We start from the raw sequence: 22,305 nt of genomic DNA on the forward strand, positions 1-22,305 counted from the left end.
CATGTAAGTTAATAAGCTGTCATAATTATAGAATCAAAGATATTTGAAAAGGGAAATATAATGAGTACCTTTCATTCCAAGATCTCAAAACCCTTTACCAGTCCTCCTTAACCAGTGTTGAATATACTGGTCACCAGCTAAGGGGATCCTCAAATGTTAGGCAAATCCTTTTAGACTCTGAAATAATTTTGTTTCAGCTATATTAGAGACAAAAACACAGATCCAGAGAGTGGTATCAGTTTTAAAGTCAATCCAAGAATATATAATAAGCTGGAGCCATAGTTCTCAAACTTTAGTAATCATCTCTAGAGCTTGTTATGACACAGCTGCTGGCCCTTATCTCCTGAGAGACTGAGGAAGAGGCCCAAAAATTTATGTGTTTGGTTTTTTGTTTGTTTTTTTTGTTTTTGTTTTTGTTTTTTGTTTTTTTTTTTTTTGATGTTTGCCCAAAGTTTATTTTATAAGAAAACCTTTTTTGGTTAAAAAAAAAAAAAAAGAAAGGAATAAAGGTATGAAAGGGACTGAGGCCTGGGAGCAGCATGGTAAGCCCAGTGGAGAAGAGGCCTGGTAATGGACACTCCTAAACTTCTCTAAAGCCTGGGTACCTGCTTGAGGAGGCAAAACAGGAACCTCAGGCAGGGGGAGAGGAGCTGTCCCCAGTGACTGATGAACACTGTAACCTGGCCCAGGTTCCCAGAGTACTGGGGTAAGGGGCCCAAAGGCTCTACACCCAGTTGTGGAAATGCCTTTGCTGAGTCCCATCAAGGCAGGTGACTCTGCTGCCTCTGGTCTGGAGACCTTGCTTGAGAACCACTGAACTAGAGTTCTCCCTGAGTGTTTCTCATTAAATTCTGCAATGTTTCTTTGCCTCAAAAGTGTCTCCAATTTTCATTCATTAAAGCCAGTTCCATCCACCATATTCTGTTGCTTATTTTCTAGATGTCATATATTTACAAAGAAAGGATAGGACCTGACTTACCGTCAACTCTCAATTGTCTGTAGTTAATCTTGTAGATCCTCTAAGGTAAAAATTTCATTGAGACCTAACATTACCTCCCCCCTCATCTTTCTCCAAACCTTATTTCTAGACTGGAAATGTAAATTAGTTTCACTTCAGGATAAAAACCAATAAGGTTGGCCAGGTCATTTGTTTCAAGGAATTTATGTATATAAATGAAATCCTATTTTGGTTCATCTGTGATATTGCTTCCTTCCCTAAGTGATCCAGTGGAAAGTGGTTTTGTTTGTTTTTGTTTTCTTTTTATTTGAGGTATAGTTGATACACAATGTTATATTAGTTTCATGTGTATGGCATAGTGATTCCACAAATCTGTACGTTATGCTATGCTCACAAGTGTAGCTACCATCTGTTACCACATATTATATATAGTACCATTGACTCTATTCCCTATGCTGTACCTTTTATCCTCATGACTTGTTCTCTCTAGCTGTTAAGCCTGTACTTTCTATGCCCCTTCATCCAATTTGCCCACCCCTCACCTTCCTCCACTCTGACAGCCATGTTTGTTCTCTATATTTATGGATCTGTTTCTGCTTTTTGTCTGTTTATTCACTTATTTTGTCTTTTAGATTCTATGTATAAGTGAAATCACATGGTATTTGTCTTTGTCTGACATGTTTCATTTAGCATAATACCCTCTGGATCCAGCCATGTTGTTCCAAATGGCAAGATGCTGTTCTTTTTTTTTTTAATAAGGCTGTTTATTGTTTGTTTGCTTATTTATTTATTTATTTATTTATTTAGATTTTATTTATTTATTCATGAGAGACAGAGAGAGACAGAGGCAGAGACAAAGGCAGAGGGAGAAGCAGGCTCCATGGAGGGAGCCTGATGTGGGACTCGATCTCAGGCAGGCCCTGGGCTGAAGGCAGCGCTAAACTGCTGAGCCACCCGGGCTGCCTGATGCCGTTCTTTTTTATGGCAGAATAGTATTCCATAGCACACATATTTATCCATCTTCTTTATCCATTCATCTATTTTTTATTGTTTATTTATTCATGAGAGACATAGGCAGAGGGAGAAGCATACTGCCTGCGGGGAGCCCAATGCAAAACTCGCTCCCAGGACCCCAGAATCACGACCTGAGCCAAAGGCAGATGGTCAACCATTGAGCCACCCAGGCACCCCCATTTATCTACTGATAGACCCTTGGGCTGCTTCCACATCTTGGCTATTATAAATAATGCTACAATAAACATAGGAGTGCATCTATCTTTTCAAATAAATGTGTTTGTTTTCTTTGAGTCAATACCCAATAGTGAATTATTGGATCACAGGGTATTTCTATTTTTAATTTTTTGAGTAACCTTGATACTGTGTTTTCAAAGTGGTTGCATCAACTTACTCTCCCATCAGTAGCACATGTGGGTTAATTTTTCTCTACATCCTTGCCAACACTTGTTATATCTTGTCTTTTTCTTTTTTAGCATTGTGACAGGTATAAGGTAATATCTTACTATGGTTTTGATATTCATTTCCCTGATGATGAGTGATGTTGAGCATCTTTTCATATGGCTGTTGGCCATCTTTTTTTTTTTTTTTTTTTTTTTTTTTTTTTTAGTTGCTGTTGGCCATCTTGATGTCTTCTTTGGACAGGTCCTCTGACCATTTTTCAGTGGGATGATGATGATAATGATGATGATGTGTTAGTTTTATAAGTTCTTTATATGGTGGGGAGTGCTCTTAATTCTGTCTTTAGGGCCACTGTTACTTCTCTGAAGTGGCATCCTCTTTAAAATAACTCTTTTGAAAATAAAAACATTTGACACATGAAACTAAAAGTCTAGATCTATGGCAAAAGAGGTTCTAAATCCAGATCCATACTGGTAAAGATATTCTGGAACTTGCCTCTCAAAGTGGTCCATGACCCATATTCATAGGAATTATCTGTGGACTGAATTGGACTCCCTGGGTTGAGGTTCATGAATTTCACATTTTAATTTCCCAAGGTAATTCTAATATATTTAGATCACAGATCACACTTTGATAAACTCATTTTATTCCTAGATTGCTGTTCAGTTTAGCATGCCAGCTTAAACCAAAAAGGTGAATCTAGGGATATCCTGTTATTTGTCCTTAGGAGAGGTTTGTTTGTTTGTTTGTTTTACCTTTCATGTGAGGGCTTTATTCCTCACTTTGGACTCTGAATTAATTCATTTCTCTCTCTCTCTCTCTTTCTCTCTCTCAGTAGGCTCTATATCCTGCCTGGAGCCCAATGCAGGGTTTGAACTCACAACCCTGAGATCAAGACCTGTGCTAAGATCAAGAGTCAGACACTTAACTGAGTCACGTAGGTGCCCCTGGACTCTGAATTTCTATGATGTCATCTTAATGAAGATGTGAATAGCAGTGGGAAAGTTATACAGAGAAGGGAGAAATTCTGATTAGTTTCTTGTCTGCATCACAGCTTTTAGTTGTGGGGACTCAACAAGGGGCATACATCAGTGCTTTATAGCACTGTGTCGTACATTATACACCAGGCATAATCCACCGGTGATTCTCAATCAGACTGTGTGCCCACCTCTGCACCTCTTTGTAATTATGTCGGACATTTCTGTTTAGTTGTCACAATGACTAAGGGTTATTACTAGTACTAGAGGGAGCAGATGGTAAACATCCTATAGTGCCAGGGATAGTCCACTACAATTTAGAATTGTCTTGTCCCAAATGCCAGTACTATCCCAGTCAAGAAACTAATTCCACACTAGTTGAGAAAAATGGACATCCAGAAATAACACTTGGATTTCTTTTGTATCATTGTTTGTTTGGGGGATTTTTTTTTTTTGCTAGATCTGTCTTATATACACACTTCTTCTTTATCCTCCCCTTCCTCCCCCCCTCCTCTTTCCTCTTCCCCTCCTTCCCCTCCTTCTCCTTCTCCTCCTCCCAACATGGAGCCCAACACATGGGACTTGAACTCATGACCCTGAGATCAAGACCTGAACTGAGATCAAGTCAGATTCTTAACCAACTCAGCCACCCAGGCACTGCACACACTCTTCTTTAATTAAGTTTGCTAATAAATAACATTTTTACCTCAAATATTTCACTAAATTAGCTGCTATTCTACTCCAACTTGTACCTTCAGTCCAAGGTAATAAAATGTAATTTAGATTCTGCTACATGTAAAAGCACTATGGTGAGCTCTTTAGAGGTTACAAATATAAGTAAGGTGAGGTTTCTGCCTTAGGAAGCTCAAGATATCCAAATGAGAGATAGATACTTGCTCAACTACCAAGACATAAGACAGAGTCTGCTCTAGTTGGGTTAATCATACTGTGTTAGTATGAAGAGAAGATCAGCCAATCCAAGGCAGAGAATCTGAGAAAGGGTGGTGAAGGAGGTGGCCCCTGAGATGTGATTTAGCACATGAAAGGCAAGAGTAGAAAAGCAGTTAAAGAGGTGCATTCTAGGTATGAAAAGTCGAGAGGAAATCATTAAAGGCATGAAGGTAGAAAAGACATGTGCAGGGGGACCTGGATGGCTCAGTCAGTTAAGCATCTGCCTTTGGCTCAGGTCATCCTGGGAGCAAGCGTTATGTGGAGCTCCCTCCTCATCGGGGAGTCTGCTTCTCCCTCTCCCTCCCGCCCTACCCCCCCAACTCGTGTTTTTTTTCTCTCTCCCTCTCAAATAAATAAATAACAACTTTAAAAAAGAAAGAAAGAAAGAAAGAAAGAAAGAAAGAAAGAAAGAAAGAAAGAAAGAAAGGAAAGAAAAAAGAAAGAAAGAAAGAAAGAAAGAAAGAAAGAAAGAAAGAAAGAAAGAGAGAAAGAGAGAAAGAAAGAAAAGATATGTCCAGACAAACTTAGTTCTCTGGTGTGATGAATGGGAACAGATCAGAGGCCAACAGACCAGTTAGGATGTCATTGCATTGAGGTGGAAGAAGGAGGTGAATGGGACAGAGCACATAAAGGGACTTGTGAGGTAACAGGGAAAGTTCTATTTCTTGATCTGGGCTGTGGTTATAACGGTATTTGTCTCATAATTAAGGCATATATTTGCTTCATGTAGTTTTATGTTTCAGTGTCTTATTCTACAATTAAAAGGGTTGGGTTGGGGTGTCTGGGTGGTTCAGTCAGTTAAGCATCTGCCTTTAGCTCCAGTCAGGATCCCAGAGTTCTGGGAGTTGGGCTCCCTGCTCAGTGGGGAGCCTGTTTCTCCCTCTCCCTCTGCCCCCTTTCTTCTTGTGCTCTCTCTCATGCTATCTCTCTCTCTCTCTCTCAAATAAATAAGTAAAATCTTAAAAATAAATTAAAATAAAAATGTTGGGGTTTTTGCTTGTTTTGAAAGCCATCTCAGTGGTTCCAGAGAAAAGAAAAGAGGTATCCAAGCCTGAATGAGAGCGGAAACTGGTGAGCAAATATGAAGGCCATCCTGGAGAATTAATTATGTCAATTGGAGGAGGAGGTGGAGAGTAGTTTGGGACACATTGCACTCACATGGTTGTAGAACATAAATGTGTGTTCTGTGTGATGGTAACTAGCAAGCCGTTAAGGAAAGTTCACATCTCAGGAAATGTTGTGCTAGAAGATTTGGAGATCAGGACTCCTGGGGGCACAGCGGTTGAGCATCTGCCTTTGGCTCAGGGCGTGATCCCGGGATTCTGGGGTCGAGTCCCACATTGGGCTCCCTGTGAGGAGCCTGCTTCTCCCTCTGCCTGTGTCTCTGCCTCTCTCTCTGTGTCTCTCACAAATAAATAAATAAAATCTTAAAAAAACAAAAAGAAAAGGAAGAAGATTTGTAGATCAACATGAAAAGATTAGAGCAGAAGTATGGAAACTGGAATGTAAAAGAAGATGGCCAAGGAGAAATCTTGGAAAATATCTGTTTTAGGGGCAGATTAATAGGGGCCAGTCAGGGATACAGAGAAGGAGCTGGAGACAAGAAGGCTGAATCCAGATGGTGTGGTATAAAACCAATCCCAACAGAAGCAAGTCCCAGACAGAATTTCAAGTGTTAGCTGCTGCAGATCACTAAAGGTCTAGCAAATTGCAGAACAGTGTCAGTGTCTTTTGCCAGAAAGGTCATATTGGGAGCGCAGGTGAATCAATGAGAGTAGACTCCTCCTGCCAAAGTGTTGATGGTGAAGGGAAAGAACCAAGTGTTGATGGAGTGTCAAGAAGAAGCAAAGTTGAGGGAAGAGTGGCTCATGTTGGCAGGCATGCCAACACATCATGGAAGAAGAAATAAGTAATATATGATGTGAGGGGGGTGAAAGTGAGCAGATCTCATGGAGCATAGCCTAGAGTGGTGCTTCTAAGACATAAGACATAAGACATGAGTATGGTCCCCAGACCAGCAGCATCAGCACCACCTGAAAATTTGTTAGAAATGCAGATTTGTAGCCTCCATGCCAGCTCTACTGTACTGAATCAGAAACTCTGGGATTAAAAAAAAAAAAGAAAAAGAAACTCTGGGATTGAAGCCTGAAATCTGTGTTTTAACAAACTTTTTGAACATTCTGATGCATGGTTGAGTATGAAAACCACTAGAGGAAAAGGGGAGTGGTTTAATCTTGCACGTAGCTGGGAGGTGATTGAAAGGATGAGTAACCCTACTTCCTTTTAGACAAGAGGCAAAGAGAAAAGATGAGGGAAGTGGTATCAGATCCCCAGGCTTGTGGTGAGGTCATCTTAAAGAACAAAGACCTGGAATACTGGGGAGCTAAAAACCAGGGATGTGTGCATCCAGCCTCCAAACCCTTGCCTCCTGTACACTTTGTTCAAGATGTAATTCCTCTTCCTCTTGCCTGTCCCAATCCTGCCTTTAAGACCATATTCCACCTTCCACCTTCTTCAGTATACCTCCCCCAACATGACCATCTGTAATTATTTTGTTTCATTTTGAAATAAGACTATTTGTTTCCTTAGACTATTTTAATTTTGTTACTTAGAAACAGGTCCTCTTTGTACTATCCTTCTCAGCCTCCAGAGAAGGGCTGAATCACCCTGTGGATGGACTGGCTCACAAGTTAGGAAATCAACAGGTAGTGTCTCCTTGAATTCTTGGTTTTCTGTTCTGGATTTAGATTCCTTGGCCCAAGTGCCTAAAACACTATTTATAGAGTCTTCTAGCATATGGCATTTTTGAAACTCTGTAAAAGATCAAGAAAAATGGAGGGACAAATGGCAAATAGGGAAGTATTTAGAAGAAGAGAAATGATTCCTCAGTTTATGTAAACACTATAAATGACTTGAATGGACCCTTTGTAAAAGTGAGCTAAGCCCAGACAGACGTTGAGAAGTAAGATGTAAGAAACTGTGGGAAGGGCTCCTGGAGTCTGTTGCAAGGAAGAATGCCTGTAATATCCATGTGAAGAAAACTGTCTTCCCCACTGCTGCTAAGACAGCTTTTTTTTTTTTTTTTTTAAATAACTCTAAGCTCATTACATTTGGCAAGCATGATCAAGAATTGTATCAGTATACTACTTTTGCAAAAACACAAGCAAGGGATGACCTTTTTTTAACAGGAGAGTTAAAAATTGTGACTCCCTCCCCAACGGAGTCTGTGAATATAATGGTAAACAAATATTAACTGTGGGAACGTGAGAAAAGGAATGCCTTAAATCTGTAAGGGGAGAGTTATCTTTGAGCACCACAATGAAATACAAATTAGATTAAACATGTTTGACATTAGGTTTTATTACAAACTTAAAACAGAGACTTTCTGTTTGAGAATCTTTTTTCCTTTAGTGCTTTAGTGTGAGTTTTACAAGGTATGAGTCCTATCAGAAATTGACTTGTCTTTGCATTTTGCGTTGACACTCCAGAGTCAAAGCCAGAATGAAAAAAATCTAAGTTAGTGCAAAAGTAAAGGAAAGGAAACTAGTATTTACTGAGCACTGATAATGGACTTTCATGTATTCTATCTCATTCGATTCCTTTATCGTTGTGCAAAGCAACTACTGTCTGTTATAGATGAGGGCCATGATATTCAGCATCTCCTAGCCCCACTGGCCTGTAGGTGGTGGAGCTGGTATTTGAACTCAGAGCTTTCTAGCTAGCTAGAAGCCCAGGATTCTTTCTGCTGTGCAATACCTGTTAAACTTACTAGGTTTGACATGCCTATAACTATTAAGATTTTCCTAAAGCATGAGGAATGCTGACTGGTTTTATATTTCTTTCTGTCAAATCTTAATTTGTAATGAAAAATTTTTAAAGATTTTATTTATTTATTTGATAGTGAAAGAGAGTGAACACAAGCAAGGAGAGTGGTGGGTAGAGCTAGAGGGAGAAGCAGACTCCCCACTGAGCAGGGAGTCTGACATGGGGATTGATCCCAGGACCCTGGGGTCATGACCTGAGCCGAAGGCAGAGGCTTAACCCACTAAGCCATCCTGGTGTCCCGAGCTTGTAATGAATTTCAAACAAATAAGATTTTGACATTGTGGTGAAATACAATGGAGATGATAGAAATTTTACTTCAATGTCAATTTAATTATAGGTGACACATGGGCATGATTTAGGGGTTTAGAGGAACCTCCTTTACTTGCATCTGAATGTTATGCCTTATATTGTGAAGTTCATATTGGCCAAGGAGCCTAGTAGTATATATGTATACATCCTGCTTTCTTTCAGAAAACATTTCCTTTTTAGCTCTTTTTTAACAGTTTCTTGAGGTCAAATTGGCATCCAATAAACTATACATAATTTTACAAGTTTTGGAATTTGCATATGCCCTCGAAACCATCACTACAGTCCAAATACTGAACCTATCTTTCACCTCCCAAATTTTCCTCTTGCCCTTTGGCAGTCCCTCCTTTCTGCTTCTTGAAGGTTCCTTCCTCTCCACTGATTTGTTTTTCCTTAACTTACATGAGTTTATATTTTCTAAGGTTTTAAGTAAATGGAATCATTCAGTATGTGCTATTTTTTTAAGTCAGTATTCTTTCAGTTAGTAAAAGTATTTGAGATTCATCTGTTGTTGCAAATATCAATAATTTTTTTTATTCCTGAGTAGTGTCCCATTGTATGGATACACTACAGTTTGTTTCGGCTTTCACCCATTGATGAACTTTTCGGTTCTTGTCAGTTTTGTGCTGTTACAAATGAATTGCTAAGGAATATTTGTGTGCATATATATATAGATATAAATGTAGATATATGTTTTGTATGGATATATGCTTTCACTTCTCTGGGGTAAATACCTAGGAGTGGAACAGTTAGGTCATATAGAGGCACATATGTAACTTTTTAAGGAGACTGATGGAACTGTTTTCCAAGGTGGTTGTACTATTTTATACTTGCATCAGTGGTGTCAGAGAGTTCCATTTTGTCCACATCCTCGCCAACACTCTATATGGTCAATCTTTTAAATTATAACCTTTCTAATAAGTGTATAGTAGTATCTCATTAGGGTTTTAATTTGAATTTCCCTAATTACTAACGATGTTGGATACCTTTTCATGTGCTTATTCGCCACTTATGTATCTTTGGTAAAGTGTCTGTTCAAATGCTCTATCCACTTTTTTTTAAATTGGGTTGCTTGTTTTCTTATTAACATACTGTGAGAGTTTGTTATGTTTATATGTACGCTTATACGACAGAAGATTTTATCAGATATATGATATGCAAATATTTCTGCCTCCCCCAACTGCTGCCCTACCCAGCCTGTGGCTTCTCTTTCTATTCACTTCATAGCATCTTTCAAACTGCAGAAATTTTTAATTTTAATTAGGTCTAATTTGCCAATTTGTTCTTTTATGGATCGTGCATCCTGTTTCGTATCTAAGAAGTCTTTGTTCAACCCCAGGTCACAAAGACTTTCTTCTGTGCTTTCATCTACAAGTTTTATAGTTAGGTTTAATGCTTAATTTTATGATCCCCTTGGAGTCAATTTTATAATATGGCACAAGATATGTGTTAGAGATCTTTTTTTTTTTTTAAATGTGGATATCCAAATGCTAGGACACTATGTTTGAAAATACTCTCCTTTATCCATTGAATTGCCTCCATTTATTTAGGTCTTACTTAATTTCTCTCATCTTTTGTCAGAATTCTCTAAGTATCTCATATTTTATGCTACTAATAGTTTGAGTTTTTTAATATTATTGTGAGTATATGGAATTAGAAATTGTAATTTTTATAAGAATTTTATAAGAAGATATAACTGATTTCTGTAAATTTTATAAGAAAATATAACTGATTTTTTATATATATAACTGATTTTTGTATATTGGTTTTGTATCCTACAACCTTGCTAAACTCACTTATTAGTTCTGCTTGCTTTTTTTGGTGTATTCTAGTGGATATTCTACACAGATGATCAGATTGCCTGCTCATAAAGACAATTTTACTTCTTCCTTCCCAGTCTTGATAACTTACTTGTTTCTTGCTTTACAGAACTGGCTAGAATCTCCAGTGTAGTGTTTAATAGTAAGAGGAAACATCTTTTTCTTATTCTGATGTTTAGGGAAAAAACATCTAGTCTTTCACCACTGGAGTATGATACTGGCTGTAGGTTTTCATAGATGACTTTTTTCAGGTCAAGGTAGTTCCCTTCTGTTCTTAGGCTGTTGAGAGTTTTCGTCAGGAATAGAAGTCAGACTTTGTCAATGCATTTTCTGTATTTACTGAGATGATCATATGGTTTATCTTTTCTTTTCATTAATATGGTGAATTATATTGATAAATTTTCAAACATCACACCAACTTTCTTGTATTTCTAGGACAACCTCACTTGATCATGAGATCCATATCTATATATTGATACATATTTTTATACCTATAGATATTATATAATATATATTTTATTAATATATTTTATAAAGAACTTTTATATTCCTTATTATCCTCTTATTATCTGTAGAATCTGTAGTGATGCCATTTCACTCATTCATGATATTGGTGATTTATGTCTTCTCCCTGTTTTCCTAGTCAGTCTGGCTAGAGGTTTATCAATTTTATTGCTCCTCTCAAAGAACCAGTGTTTAGTTTCAGTGATTTTTCTGTTATGTTTCTGCTTTGTAGCTCATTTATTTCTGTTCTAATCCTTTCTTCCAGTTACACTGATTTTTATTCCTTTTCTTTCCTTCCTTCTGGCTATGTTGATTTTAACTTCTCTTTTTTGTTTATTTGTTTATTTAGCTGGGAGCTGAGTCTATTGCTTTAAGACCTTTCTTTTCTTTCTTTCTTTTTTTTTTTTTAGACCTTTCTTTTCTGATATAGGCATTTAGTGCTATTAATTTCCTTCTATGCACTGCTTTAGTGGCATCCCACAAATTTTATATGTTGTATTTTCATTTTAATTCAATTAAAAATATTTTTCAGTTTCTTTTTTATTTCTTTTTTGAATGCTAGGTTATTTATAAGTGTATTATTTATTTTCCAAATACTTAGAGATTTTACAGAGTATATTGATTTCTAATTTGATTCCATAGTGTCCAGTGAACTTTTTTTTAAAGATTTTATTCATTTACTTTAGAAAGAGAAAGAGAGAGCAAGGAGGAGAAGCAGAGGGAGAGGGACAAGCAGACTCCACGTTGAATATGGAGCCTGACACGAGACTTGATCCCACAACTCTGAGTTCATGACCTGAGCCAAAACCAAGAGTCAAGACACTTAACCAACTGAGCCACCCAGGCACCCCAGGGAACATATTTTTATATGACTGGAATTCTTTTAAATTTGTTGAAAGTTAAAATATAACCCAGAAATAGTATATTTTGATAAATGCTCCATATCTAGTTGGGGAAAAAAAAGGTATATTCTGCTATAAATATAAATATATATATATATCTATAATATATCTATATATATATTCTATAAATATCAATTGTCATGTTGGTTATAGCATTGCTAAGGTCATCTATAACTGGTTATTTTCTGTCTGTTTCAATTAGTTATTGAAAGAGGAGTATTGAGGGATGCCTGGGTGGCTCAGTAGTTGAGCGTCTGCCTTCAGCTCAGGGCATGATCCTGGAGTCCTGGAATCGAGTTCCACTTCGGACTCCCATGAGAAGCCTGCTTCTCCCTCTGCCTGTGTCTCTGTCTCTCTGTGCCTCTCATGAAATAAATAAATAAAATCTTTAAAAATGAAAGAAAGAGGAGTAATGAAATCTTTCGTTATAATTGTGATTTTGTCTGCTTTCTTGCAGAAATACCCATTTCGGCTTCACTTTAGAAACTCTGTTATTCAGTTCATAAACATTTAGAAGTGTTATGTCTGCTTCTTGAATTGGTCTTTTAACATTATAATGTGATCCTTTTTACAACGAGGAACATTCTTTGCTCTGAAATCTACTGTATGACATTCATATGGCCACTCTGGCATTCTTTTGACTAGTGTTGCTGGTTTTAACCTATTTGTGCTTCACATTTAAAATACATTTGCTGTAAGCTCCATACTTCCATCTAGCATTTTAATCTAATCTGACACTCTTGCCTTTTAATTGGGGCATTTAGACCATTTTTACTTAGTGCAAGTACTGATATGGTTAAATTTAAATCATTTTGTTTTTTTGTTTTCTGTTCCATCTATTCATCTTCTTTTCATCTTTCTCTGCCTCACTTGATTAAATGAGTATATTTTATTATTCTACTTTATCTGTTTTGTTGACATATTAGCTGTAATTGTGTTTAGTAGTTGCTTTAGGTTTTATAGTATACATCTTTAACTTATCACAGTCTATCCTCAAATAATGTACTACTTCATCTACACTATAAAAACCTTATCATAATATACTTCTACTACTCCCCTCCCAGTCTTAATGCTATTGCCCTATATTTTACTTATATATATGTTATAAACCCCACAGTACTTGTTATTTGTTTAACCAGTCAATTATATTTCAAAGAGTTAAATAATAAGAAAAAAATCTTATATATTTGCCCATGTAGTTACAATTTTTGGTTCTCACCATTTCTTTCTGTTGATCCATATTTTTGTCTGGTATGATAATTCTTCCACCTAAAGGACTTTCTTTACATTTCTTATAATGTAGATCTGCTGGTGATTAATTCTTTCAGCTTTTATATGTCTAAAAACATCGATTTCATCTTTTGAGGGGAAAAAACATTTTAAACTGGCTATAAAATTCTAGGTTGACAGGATTTTTATTTTCCATTCAGACTTTAAAGATATCAATCCACTGTCTCTGACTTGCCTCCATTACTCACAAGAAATATGCTATTGTCCTTATCTTTATTTATATGTAATGTGTTTCTCTTTTCCTCTGGGTGCTTTACAGATTTTCTCTTCATGATTGCTTTTGGACAATTTGATTAAATTATTTGTACCATGTAGTTTTCTTCATGTTTCTTATGCTTGAAGTTTTTTGAAATCTCTTGATCTGTGGGTTAATAGTTTTCATTAAATTTGAAAACATTTCAGCCATTATTTTTGGAAATAGTTTTTCTGGATCTCTCCCTCTTCTGTTCTTTGGGGACTCCAATTACACATATATTGATCACTTAAATTTGCCCCACAGCTCACTTACTGATCCTCTTTTAATTTATTTCTATTCTTTGTCCCTATCTATATTTCACTTTGTATGGTTTCTATTGCTTTGTTTTCCAGTTCATTTATCTTTTCTTCTGAAATGTCTAATCTGCTATTAATTCCATTTAGTGTATTTTTGCTCTCAGACATTGTTGTTTTCATCTTCAGAATTTTAATTTGGGACTTTAAAAGTATCTTTCTTGTCTCTATTCATTTCTTTAAATACAGTGAATATCATTATGGTAACTATTTTAACACTCTTGTCTTAATTCTAACATCTGTGTTAGGTTTAGTCCAGTTTTAGTTGTTTGATTTGTCTCATTATAGATTGTATTATTTCAATTTTTGCATGCTTGGTAATCTTTGATTATATGCTAGATAGTTTTTTAGAGAGGATATGGGGAGGAGCATAGGGAGGAGAGAGAGAATCCCAAGCAGGCTCTACACCCAGCACAGAGCCCAACACAAGCTCAGTCTCTCAACCCTGAGATCATGACCTGAGCTAAAATCAAAAATTGAACATACCTGACTGAGTCACCCAGGTGCTCCCAATTATTTTATATTTTACTTTGTTGGATTCTGAATGTTTTTGTATTCCTATAAATGTTTCTGAATTTTGTTCAGGGTCACAGTTAAGTTATTTTGAAATTATTTGATCCTTTTGGGTCTTGCTTTTAAGATTTGTTAGACAGGACCAGGGCAGCATTTAGTCTAGCACTAATTATTCTCCCCTACTGAAACAAGACCCATCTAACCAGTACCCTATGAATTGTGAAGTTGAATTGAAAATAAAGAATTTATATGACTTCTTTACAGATTTTTTTCCTGCAGAAGGGGAGTTGGGAAAGGGAGTAATAACTGGAGAGGTAAATAGAGTCAAGAGAGGATATTATAAGAGTGAGAAAATAACTGCATGTTTGAATAATGATGGAAACAATGCAGTACAGAGGAAAAAAGTGATACTATAGGATAGAGAAGGGAGAATTTCTAGAGCCATATCCTAGAGTAGATGAAAAGGCTCTAGTGTATAAGAGGAGGTACTACCTTTAGATAGGGGTATGGTATCTTTAATTCATCTATGATAACAGGCAGGAGGGCAGAGTATATAGATAAGATGCTATTAGGAGCGAAACTGTAGTGGTGGGAGTTTGTAGAAGTTCTCATCTGATACCTACAATTTTGACAGTAAAATATGAAACAAGATCGTCAGCCGAAAGTCAGGATGAGAAAGGAAGTGTTAGAACTTGGAAACAGAGAAAGTAGTACAAAATAGCAACCTGGGAGATGGGGGATGGGGCGGATAAGTAAGTGGACAAAAAAGTCTAATTCTAACTGCCAGACCTCATCAAGGGTCCACTTGAGGTTCATTGTCATGAATTTAAAGCAAATCCAATCATGATGCATTTGAGCTTTCTCTACCCACACTCAGGTGCACAGGTGCAGCCTCAGAACAGGCAGAGGGTTAGATTTTATAGATAGGAGGAAGTAAGAAAGGGAAAAAGGAGTAGAGAGTGTATGCAAAGGAGTAATTAAGATGATTGGCTGTGGGATGTGAGCTGTGTAAAGAGGGAAGATAAACATTATGGAAGAGAGATAGGGACATGGTGATGGGACTAGCAGATTGTTGGCCAGTGGGACTGAAGAATGGTTGGGATTAGAGTACCTTCTGGAAGGGATGAGCTGTGAAAGGGTAGGTCAGGGTTTCGGGTATTCATAAAGACAAAGTCTAGAACAGTGCTACTTAACAAATAGGCCATACACTGCAACTAATCTATGAACTGCTTGTTACTGATCAATGAGGTGAGTTCAGAAATTGAAAGTAAATGTTTAGGAGCACTACTGTGATATCCAATCATCTGATCAGTGGACTTGTGTTTAGAATGTCTTGAATTTTAAAATCTCATTTGCTATTAATATTTGTTGTATCTTATAAAACTGTCAGTCTGTAACAGATTGGATAAAACAACAGAAATCTGATCCTTCTCCACAACTAAAGTATTGCTCTAGATGATCATCATGTAAGTTATCTGAGAAGGGTGGAGGGTAAGGTCATTGGAAAAGAAGAGGTGAAAGGACCAACTCCTTGAATTTTGAAGTCACCATCACCCATTGCCTTCTGAGATAGAAGCCCTTGGGATTGCACAGCTCCAGGGGGCAGCCTTCTCACTGTATACTACGTGTACACCACAAATCCAGAATACAATGTGAATGGTGCTCTCTGAGTGTTCAAGAAGGTGGCCATTGTTATCTCCATTTTACAGATGGGAAGGCAGACTCCCAAGTTCACACAACCAGCCAAGGAAGGAACCGAAGTTTGAACTTAGGTGTGGTGTGTCTGTCACACCAAAGCTAGACTCTGTTCTATACACCACTCTTTGTCATGTGCTTATGGTTATGGTGACAGCATAGTCATAAGCCTCATTAGAACTAGAAAAAAATGCTTTTTGGGAATGTGTTGTGATCCACATGGCAAAGCCAAGCATTTCAGTTTCCTTAGAATCACTCTTGTTCAATCTGCTGTAGTAATCCATAGCCAGTTGCTGCCTAGACCCTCATCTCTCCAGTTTGTCTTTGTTGAATCAAGAGGCTGAAGCACCTCAGGAATCCAATATCCAGTATCCACCACAGGATTTCCGACACTTTGTTTCGTGTGCTTTAGTAATTACTTATGTATTAGAAACATTTTCTGAATAATAGTTTACAGAATGATAAGATTATGAGGAATTTTAACACTTTTCTCTTTTTCCCAAAATTTGTGTGATGGGTCCATTACTTTGATGATTTGAAAAAGTCAGTTATAGAGCTATATTCTAAACCAGCTTGTTCATGTAGAAACTCTTTAAGACTCTTAGGTCTTTGACAGGAGCTGAATAGGCCTGGTTTCCCACTGAGCTGGAGTCCCAGCCACATGGGAGGCCTCAGTGTTTCCATATAAGTTGGTATTGGTTCTGTCCCATTCTCCCTAGGTGCATGGAGTTTCTGAGGAATTAATCTAAAAACAAAGAAAGCATTAATCTCTTAGAGTTTTCCTGGTTTCCTCCAATCCTTGGCTCTCCAGTGGGCCGAAGCAAGTACAACAGTAGAATTAATTTATAAAGCTTGTCCAAGTGTCACAGGATGACAGATTCTTCTGGAAAGTCCTCCTGGAGCTCTGAGTCTATAATGCTTACACAACACATAGGACACAGTATCAGAATTATGGGCTTATGCGTCCACATGTCCTTCTAGGCTACCATCAAGAAGGCATAGCCTATGGCCCAGCACAGGGCCTGCCACATAGTAGGTGCTCAGTAACAATAATTTGAATAAGTTAATGGGTAACTGATGCTCAGTGTGCATAAATATTTTCATGGTGATGTGTTTAATCTTTTCTACCTTAAGAAATTCACTACTGTTAATGTATATTAGTGTACCTGGGAAGAACTTTTGGACTTACCAAAATAAGACTTTTTTTTTTTTAAACATTTGGCTTTTCACCTCAGGAAGATGTGGAAGAAATAAAGAACCCAGATAAGCAAATATAACTGGACAGGATGAGATGTGCTTATTCAGTTTGGTTTAAAATAATAATCAAAATAGAAAATAGGAGCACAATTTTACTTTGAAAAATAGCACTGCAAATCAGTTTTGGTGTGGAGGAAGGAATCGTTAAAATATTTTAATATGGTAAAATGCTAATCATCACAATTATTATTAAAAGTAACTTAAGGGACGCCTGGGTGGCTCAGCAGTTATAAGCACCTGCCTTCCGCCCAGGGCGTGATCCTGGAGTCCCGGGATTGAGTCCCGTATTGGGCTCCCTGCATGGAGCCTGCTTCTCCCTCTGCCTGTGTCTCTGCCTCTCTCTCTCCCTGTGACTCTCATGAATAAATAAATAAAATCTTTAAAAAAAATAAAAGTAACTTAAAATCTTTCATTAGCTTTATAAGCACAACTAGAATTTTTAAATATGGTTATTAATTATTGTTGTTAATATGAGGTTGAAAACCTGATCTTCTTCTGGGAGACTGAGTGTCAGGATGGGTGAATTTTAAAATATGCCTAAAACCTGAAAACTACCAAATGAAATTTGGCTTTTCTTTTCATCTATCTTGCCAGATCGCTCATTTCATCACTAAGAAATGCAACTGACATGCCAGGCAAAATAGATATACACCAAGTTTCACATCATTTATTTTTTATGAATTTGTATTCCAGTCAGATGGGGAATACTTTGATCTCAATATGTACCTCATTGATGTTAAGAGTCTAGACTCACTGTAATGGCTACAGTAAAAATAAGATATTTTTCCTGGGTTCATCTACCAAAAAAAAACATAAAAACTAGCACAAGCTTAACTATTATATATAAATAGAGAATTCTCCTCTTCTGGATTTGAAGGTTAAATAAAATACAGAGCAGACAGTTCCATCCCTAGTTTTTTTTTTTATTATACCTTTTGAAATAATTTGTATATACCTTTTAAATAATTTCAAGTGCCACAAAAAATAATGTTAATAGCTCAAAATCAAAAGTTAAAAAAAAAACCTAAGTATGATTTTTAAAAATCTTTTTCTCCTCAAGCGTTTTACGATGGGATAATGAGACAGATGTCTCTCAACTGGAAGGACATTTTGGCATTGTTATGTGTGCTGACTGGTAAGTACATAAAAATCATAAAAGTCCTGTTAGGAAAAATAGCTTTGCTGGAGTAATTGGGCTGTGCTGCTTTGCTGACGGCTAAGCAAAGTCAACAAATGAAGCACAAAGCCACCTTAACCTCAACAAATTAATATTCATCTCCATGTGACAGTTATAAGGTAGTCTTCTATCACACAGTAACTTCTACCACATTATTTCCCAAAGATTGATTTTGAGAAGCATTTCCATTTTCTGGAATTGCCTCTGTTTCATGCTTGACGTATCAGTAAATGGACGACTTAGGCAAATTGCAAATAATTATGGCTCGGAGAGGAATAGTCTGGAGAAAAAGGAGTTTATCAACACAAACAGCTCAATTAGCTTACTTCTTAGGAGAGATCTGACTATTGATATAAGGGAATATAGGTACATGTGTGTACACACACATATATGCTCCGACAAACCAATCCATTTGTGCAATATCTTTGGGGAAATATCTTTTCTTAAAATGTATGTTTGCTATCTAAATTTTCAGTGTCTTCAATTAAGATATTTAATTATACGCAAAACAGGAATTATAACATTACATTTTATTGTTATGCAAATAACATTAAAATCTCTGTCAGGTGCCTGCTTTTTAAAAATAATTTACATTAGATATTTTGTCTTCTTGTTTGGCTCAGTCTACTTACTGTCAATGAAGTCTGATCCTAAGTTACAGGATAAATATGTATCAAACCTTAATAATTATCTCAAATAATCTTAGGTATTTCCTTCATGCGTGTTGAATAATAACTATTTCAGCATATGGAAACATTGACAGTTCAAAAATATTTTCCCCGGGAAGAGTAAGATCTTATTTGTAGTTTCATTATGTTTTTACAACACTTGAGACTTGAAAACACAACAAGTTCAGATTCTGAAGAAGTTCTGTTGTATTGATCAACCCAATTATAAGATCCAGAACCTGGAGATAGATGACTTCCCTCAAGGGGAGTTAAATGAGATTTTCAAGCAGTCATTACTATTCTTATTTTAAAATTAAGACTTTCAATAGGTAACTCCTCTCTGTAAGTCACTGGAATCAGATCTACTTTCTTTTTTTTTTTTTCTTCTGAAAAATACTTCCCCATGGAAAATAAGTGCCCTATTCTATTTCTAGCTGAGATTTTCTAGCTTTCCATGGCCCTTTTAGTGTCTTTGCACCCAATTTCGGAAAAACCTTGCACCCAAAGAGGGAAAAACAGCTTTTGGACTAATCATTGATATTGTGCCTAATGCTATATCCCTCACCTAATCCAAAAATAAGGAGCTAAGACCTCACCATATGATTTGAACAAGTAATTTAGTAAATGCCTCTCCTCACCAAATATGAGAAAGGATCCTCCAGGTTTCATTGCACAGATGAAGATAATGCTGGCAGGATCAGATCAGATTAAGCATGAAAGTCAGATCAGAGAGCAGCAGAAAGAAGGAAGGAGGGCAGCATCTTCTTGGAGGTTTAGATGAGGGTTGCACCCGTGGGCTCGACATGTGGAGAAAGTCAGCTCTGGCTAGGAGATTCGAGTTTAAATGTGTCCTTCACAAAAATATCAGAACAGCCTGGCTTTGTCAGACCTTGTGTTATGGACACTCACACCATGTCATCCTGTTTGTACCAGAAAGACAAGCAGAGGAAGTAAGATTTAAGCTCTTTTCTGATTAATGTTCTCGGTGAGGTTAAAAATAGCCACACAACATGTTTGAGAAATAGTCTTTTTTCCCTAGCGAACAACAGGGTCACGTACAACTGATATACATAATGCATATTCAGTGAAGACTTTCATTACAAATACATAACGCAGTACAATGTTAGATGTACACACACACACACACACACATTTAGTAGCTATGTGAGAATTTACGGATTCAAATGAATTAAGTACACCCAAGTTTTATTTTATAAATGGCTTTTCTATGCGTGAGGTGTTAAGTTGGGTTTTTTTCCCCCTGGTGTTGTAAGTGCCAGAATGTCAGGCTGTTTATAATTTCCCATTTGTAAATGTGAAACATTAAGCTACTCTCACTGCAATGCTGATATTATTTCCAAAAGAAATGCTTTGGTAATGGTCTCTCTTCATATTCACAGGGATGGGTAAGCTGCTTAGAAACTTAGAAAGCACGGTGATATTTATAATATGCATGTTGTGCGCAAAGCAGTGAAGCACAGACTCTGGGCGCTCTTTATGTCCTGTCAATTTGGTGTCTCTCTGTCAGTTATTCTGTGGGTGCTGTTTCTAGGGACAGGCAGGCAGACTATGCTGCATTTTTTTTTTTTTTACAGTGTCACAGAGGAGGGGAATAAAAACAACAACAAAAAACCCTCTCTTTAGACACTACCTCCAAGATGAAACCTGAAATACTCGGTGGCAGAAATAGGTGCCACACATAAATAGATCACACTGTCTCACACCACCCTTTGGTTATTGTCAGTCAATGAGATCTGGATTAGGCCATAGGAATATGAAGCAAGAGTTGGAGTTCAAATATTAGGTACATGGATTAAATTCCTTATTGAAGCATTTCCAGCAAGGGTGGCATTGTCTGATTCTCTGAATAGCTAACCACTGGTACTGCTTGATCCCATTTACATGAAAACAAGCTCTATTCACAAACCTATTCCAAACCCACATTGTGGTTCAAGTAAAATGCACATGATTACAACGAGCGGGTGATATGTTTATGTTTTTAAATCATTCATATATTCATATATTTACATTCAAACATTCATAAACCCGTGGGCTATGGGGGAAATAACTTATTTCCCAGAAAAGACAGTCTTCTTAGTTCACATCTACATTTAGGAGCTCAACTAGATTATAAAATAAAGAGGCAAACTGTGAAAGCTAGTCATTATTTCACCTTTCAGCATACTTGACAATGAAATATAGTTTCATGGTTCAACAGTTCCTAAATAACTTGTAAAATGTCAACTTTGAAATAAACAGAAGGAAAAATCGAGGTACAGCCACACCTGCAAAGGATGCTGTTGACAAACATCAAAATATTAGAATATTCAACCACAGGTATAGGAAAAAACCTGCCTATTAAGTTCCTTGGTTGACTTATTTAACATCGAATTCCATAGAAGCGTTCCTTTCTGCTGGAATGCAGTCCAGCCCGGTCCTTGCTGAGTTGAGAATAGCAAGTGATTGTTAATTTTCAGCCTGCCTTTCTACACTCCTGTTCAATCACAATTATCTAAGAGTCTGGAAGTAAGATGTTGTGTTTTTTTTTTTTTTTAATCCAATGAATGCTTTCAGTGTATGTTTGATGGCCTTCCAGTTTATTGTAGCTCTGCAAAAATAAAAAAAATGATTCCATACATAGGAATTATCTAAAAGCTTGGAAAGCAGGTCTGAAATGCCATCCATAGCCTGACACAATGATTGAGCTAGGTCTGCAGGACAGTCCACACCATGTCTGCACACACAGTCTGAGACTTTAAGGCGGAGAGACATAGTGGCAGGGGAAGGTTACACCACCTCACTGGCTCCCTTAGCATTTTTACACTACATATAGTGGATTGTTTCTTTTTTTTTTTTTTTTTTTTGTCTTTCTAAATTATGAAAAAAGTTTGGTGTTTAAGGTATTTTTATGGAAGAATTTTTTTTTTCTCAAAACAGCCTCTGGAATATCTTCATTTTCTTCCAGATGCTGTGATCATGGATAGTTCTAAATCACCACCTTTACACCTGAAAAACCCTTTAACACGAATGCAGCCAGTCCTTTCACCTCATACCTAAAATTCAGTCCCAGAGAAGATAAACAGACTGCCAGAGATCGGGGCCCTCTGGGTGAGAGCCCCAAGGGAGATCAGAACCTCCATCAGTCCCCGGCTCCCCAACCATCAGTGGATAAAAACTGTTAGAGGCCATTCTTCTGCTGCAAGTTAAATCTACAACAAGGAATTTAACTTCACATATCACCTTAAAGATTACACAGAGGTCTCCTTTCTGTGGATGCTCCCAGAGAAATGCCTCTTTGTCGGCTACACTAATTTATTTCCCTCTGAGTAGAGAAGTAGATGCCTGCGCTCTGCGTAAAACTCTGACTGACCCTATGGGAGGCAGGGAAAGTGGTGGCCCGGTACCTTCCCTTTGTCGAGAAATCTGTGATTCAGATCAATGGAACAAAGCAAGTTGATTCCACAAGTCCATTACATAGAGGGTCGTGTGTGTGTGTG

General features: G+C 37.1%; 1 protein-coding gene across 7 annotated transcripts in view; it reads left to right on the top strand.

Moving 5' to 3' along the window:
• Positions 1 to 22,305, top strand: part of CAMKMT (calmodulin-lysine N-methyltransferase) — a 405,436-nt gene that overhangs the window by 348,474 nt on the left and 34,657 nt on the right. For all 7 annotated transcript variants that reach the window (XR_003143546.3, XM_049115495.1, XM_025465537.3 and 4 more), the window contains one exon: positions 18,024 to 18,098. Coding sequence is in view for 6 of the 7 variants with exons in the window: in XM_049115495.1 (XP_048971452.1) it covers positions 18,024 to 18,098 (75 nt within the window). In the remaining variant the exon portion in view is untranslated. The remainder of the gene's footprint in view (positions 1 to 18,023; positions 18,099 to 22,305) is intronic.

This window comes from Canis lupus, chromosome 10 (genome assembly GCF_003254725.2).
Source record: "Canis lupus dingo isolate Sandy chromosome 10, ASM325472v2, whole genome shotgun sequence".
Classification (NCBI taxonomy): domain Eukaryota; kingdom Metazoa; phylum Chordata; class Mammalia; order Carnivora; family Canidae; genus Canis; species Canis lupus.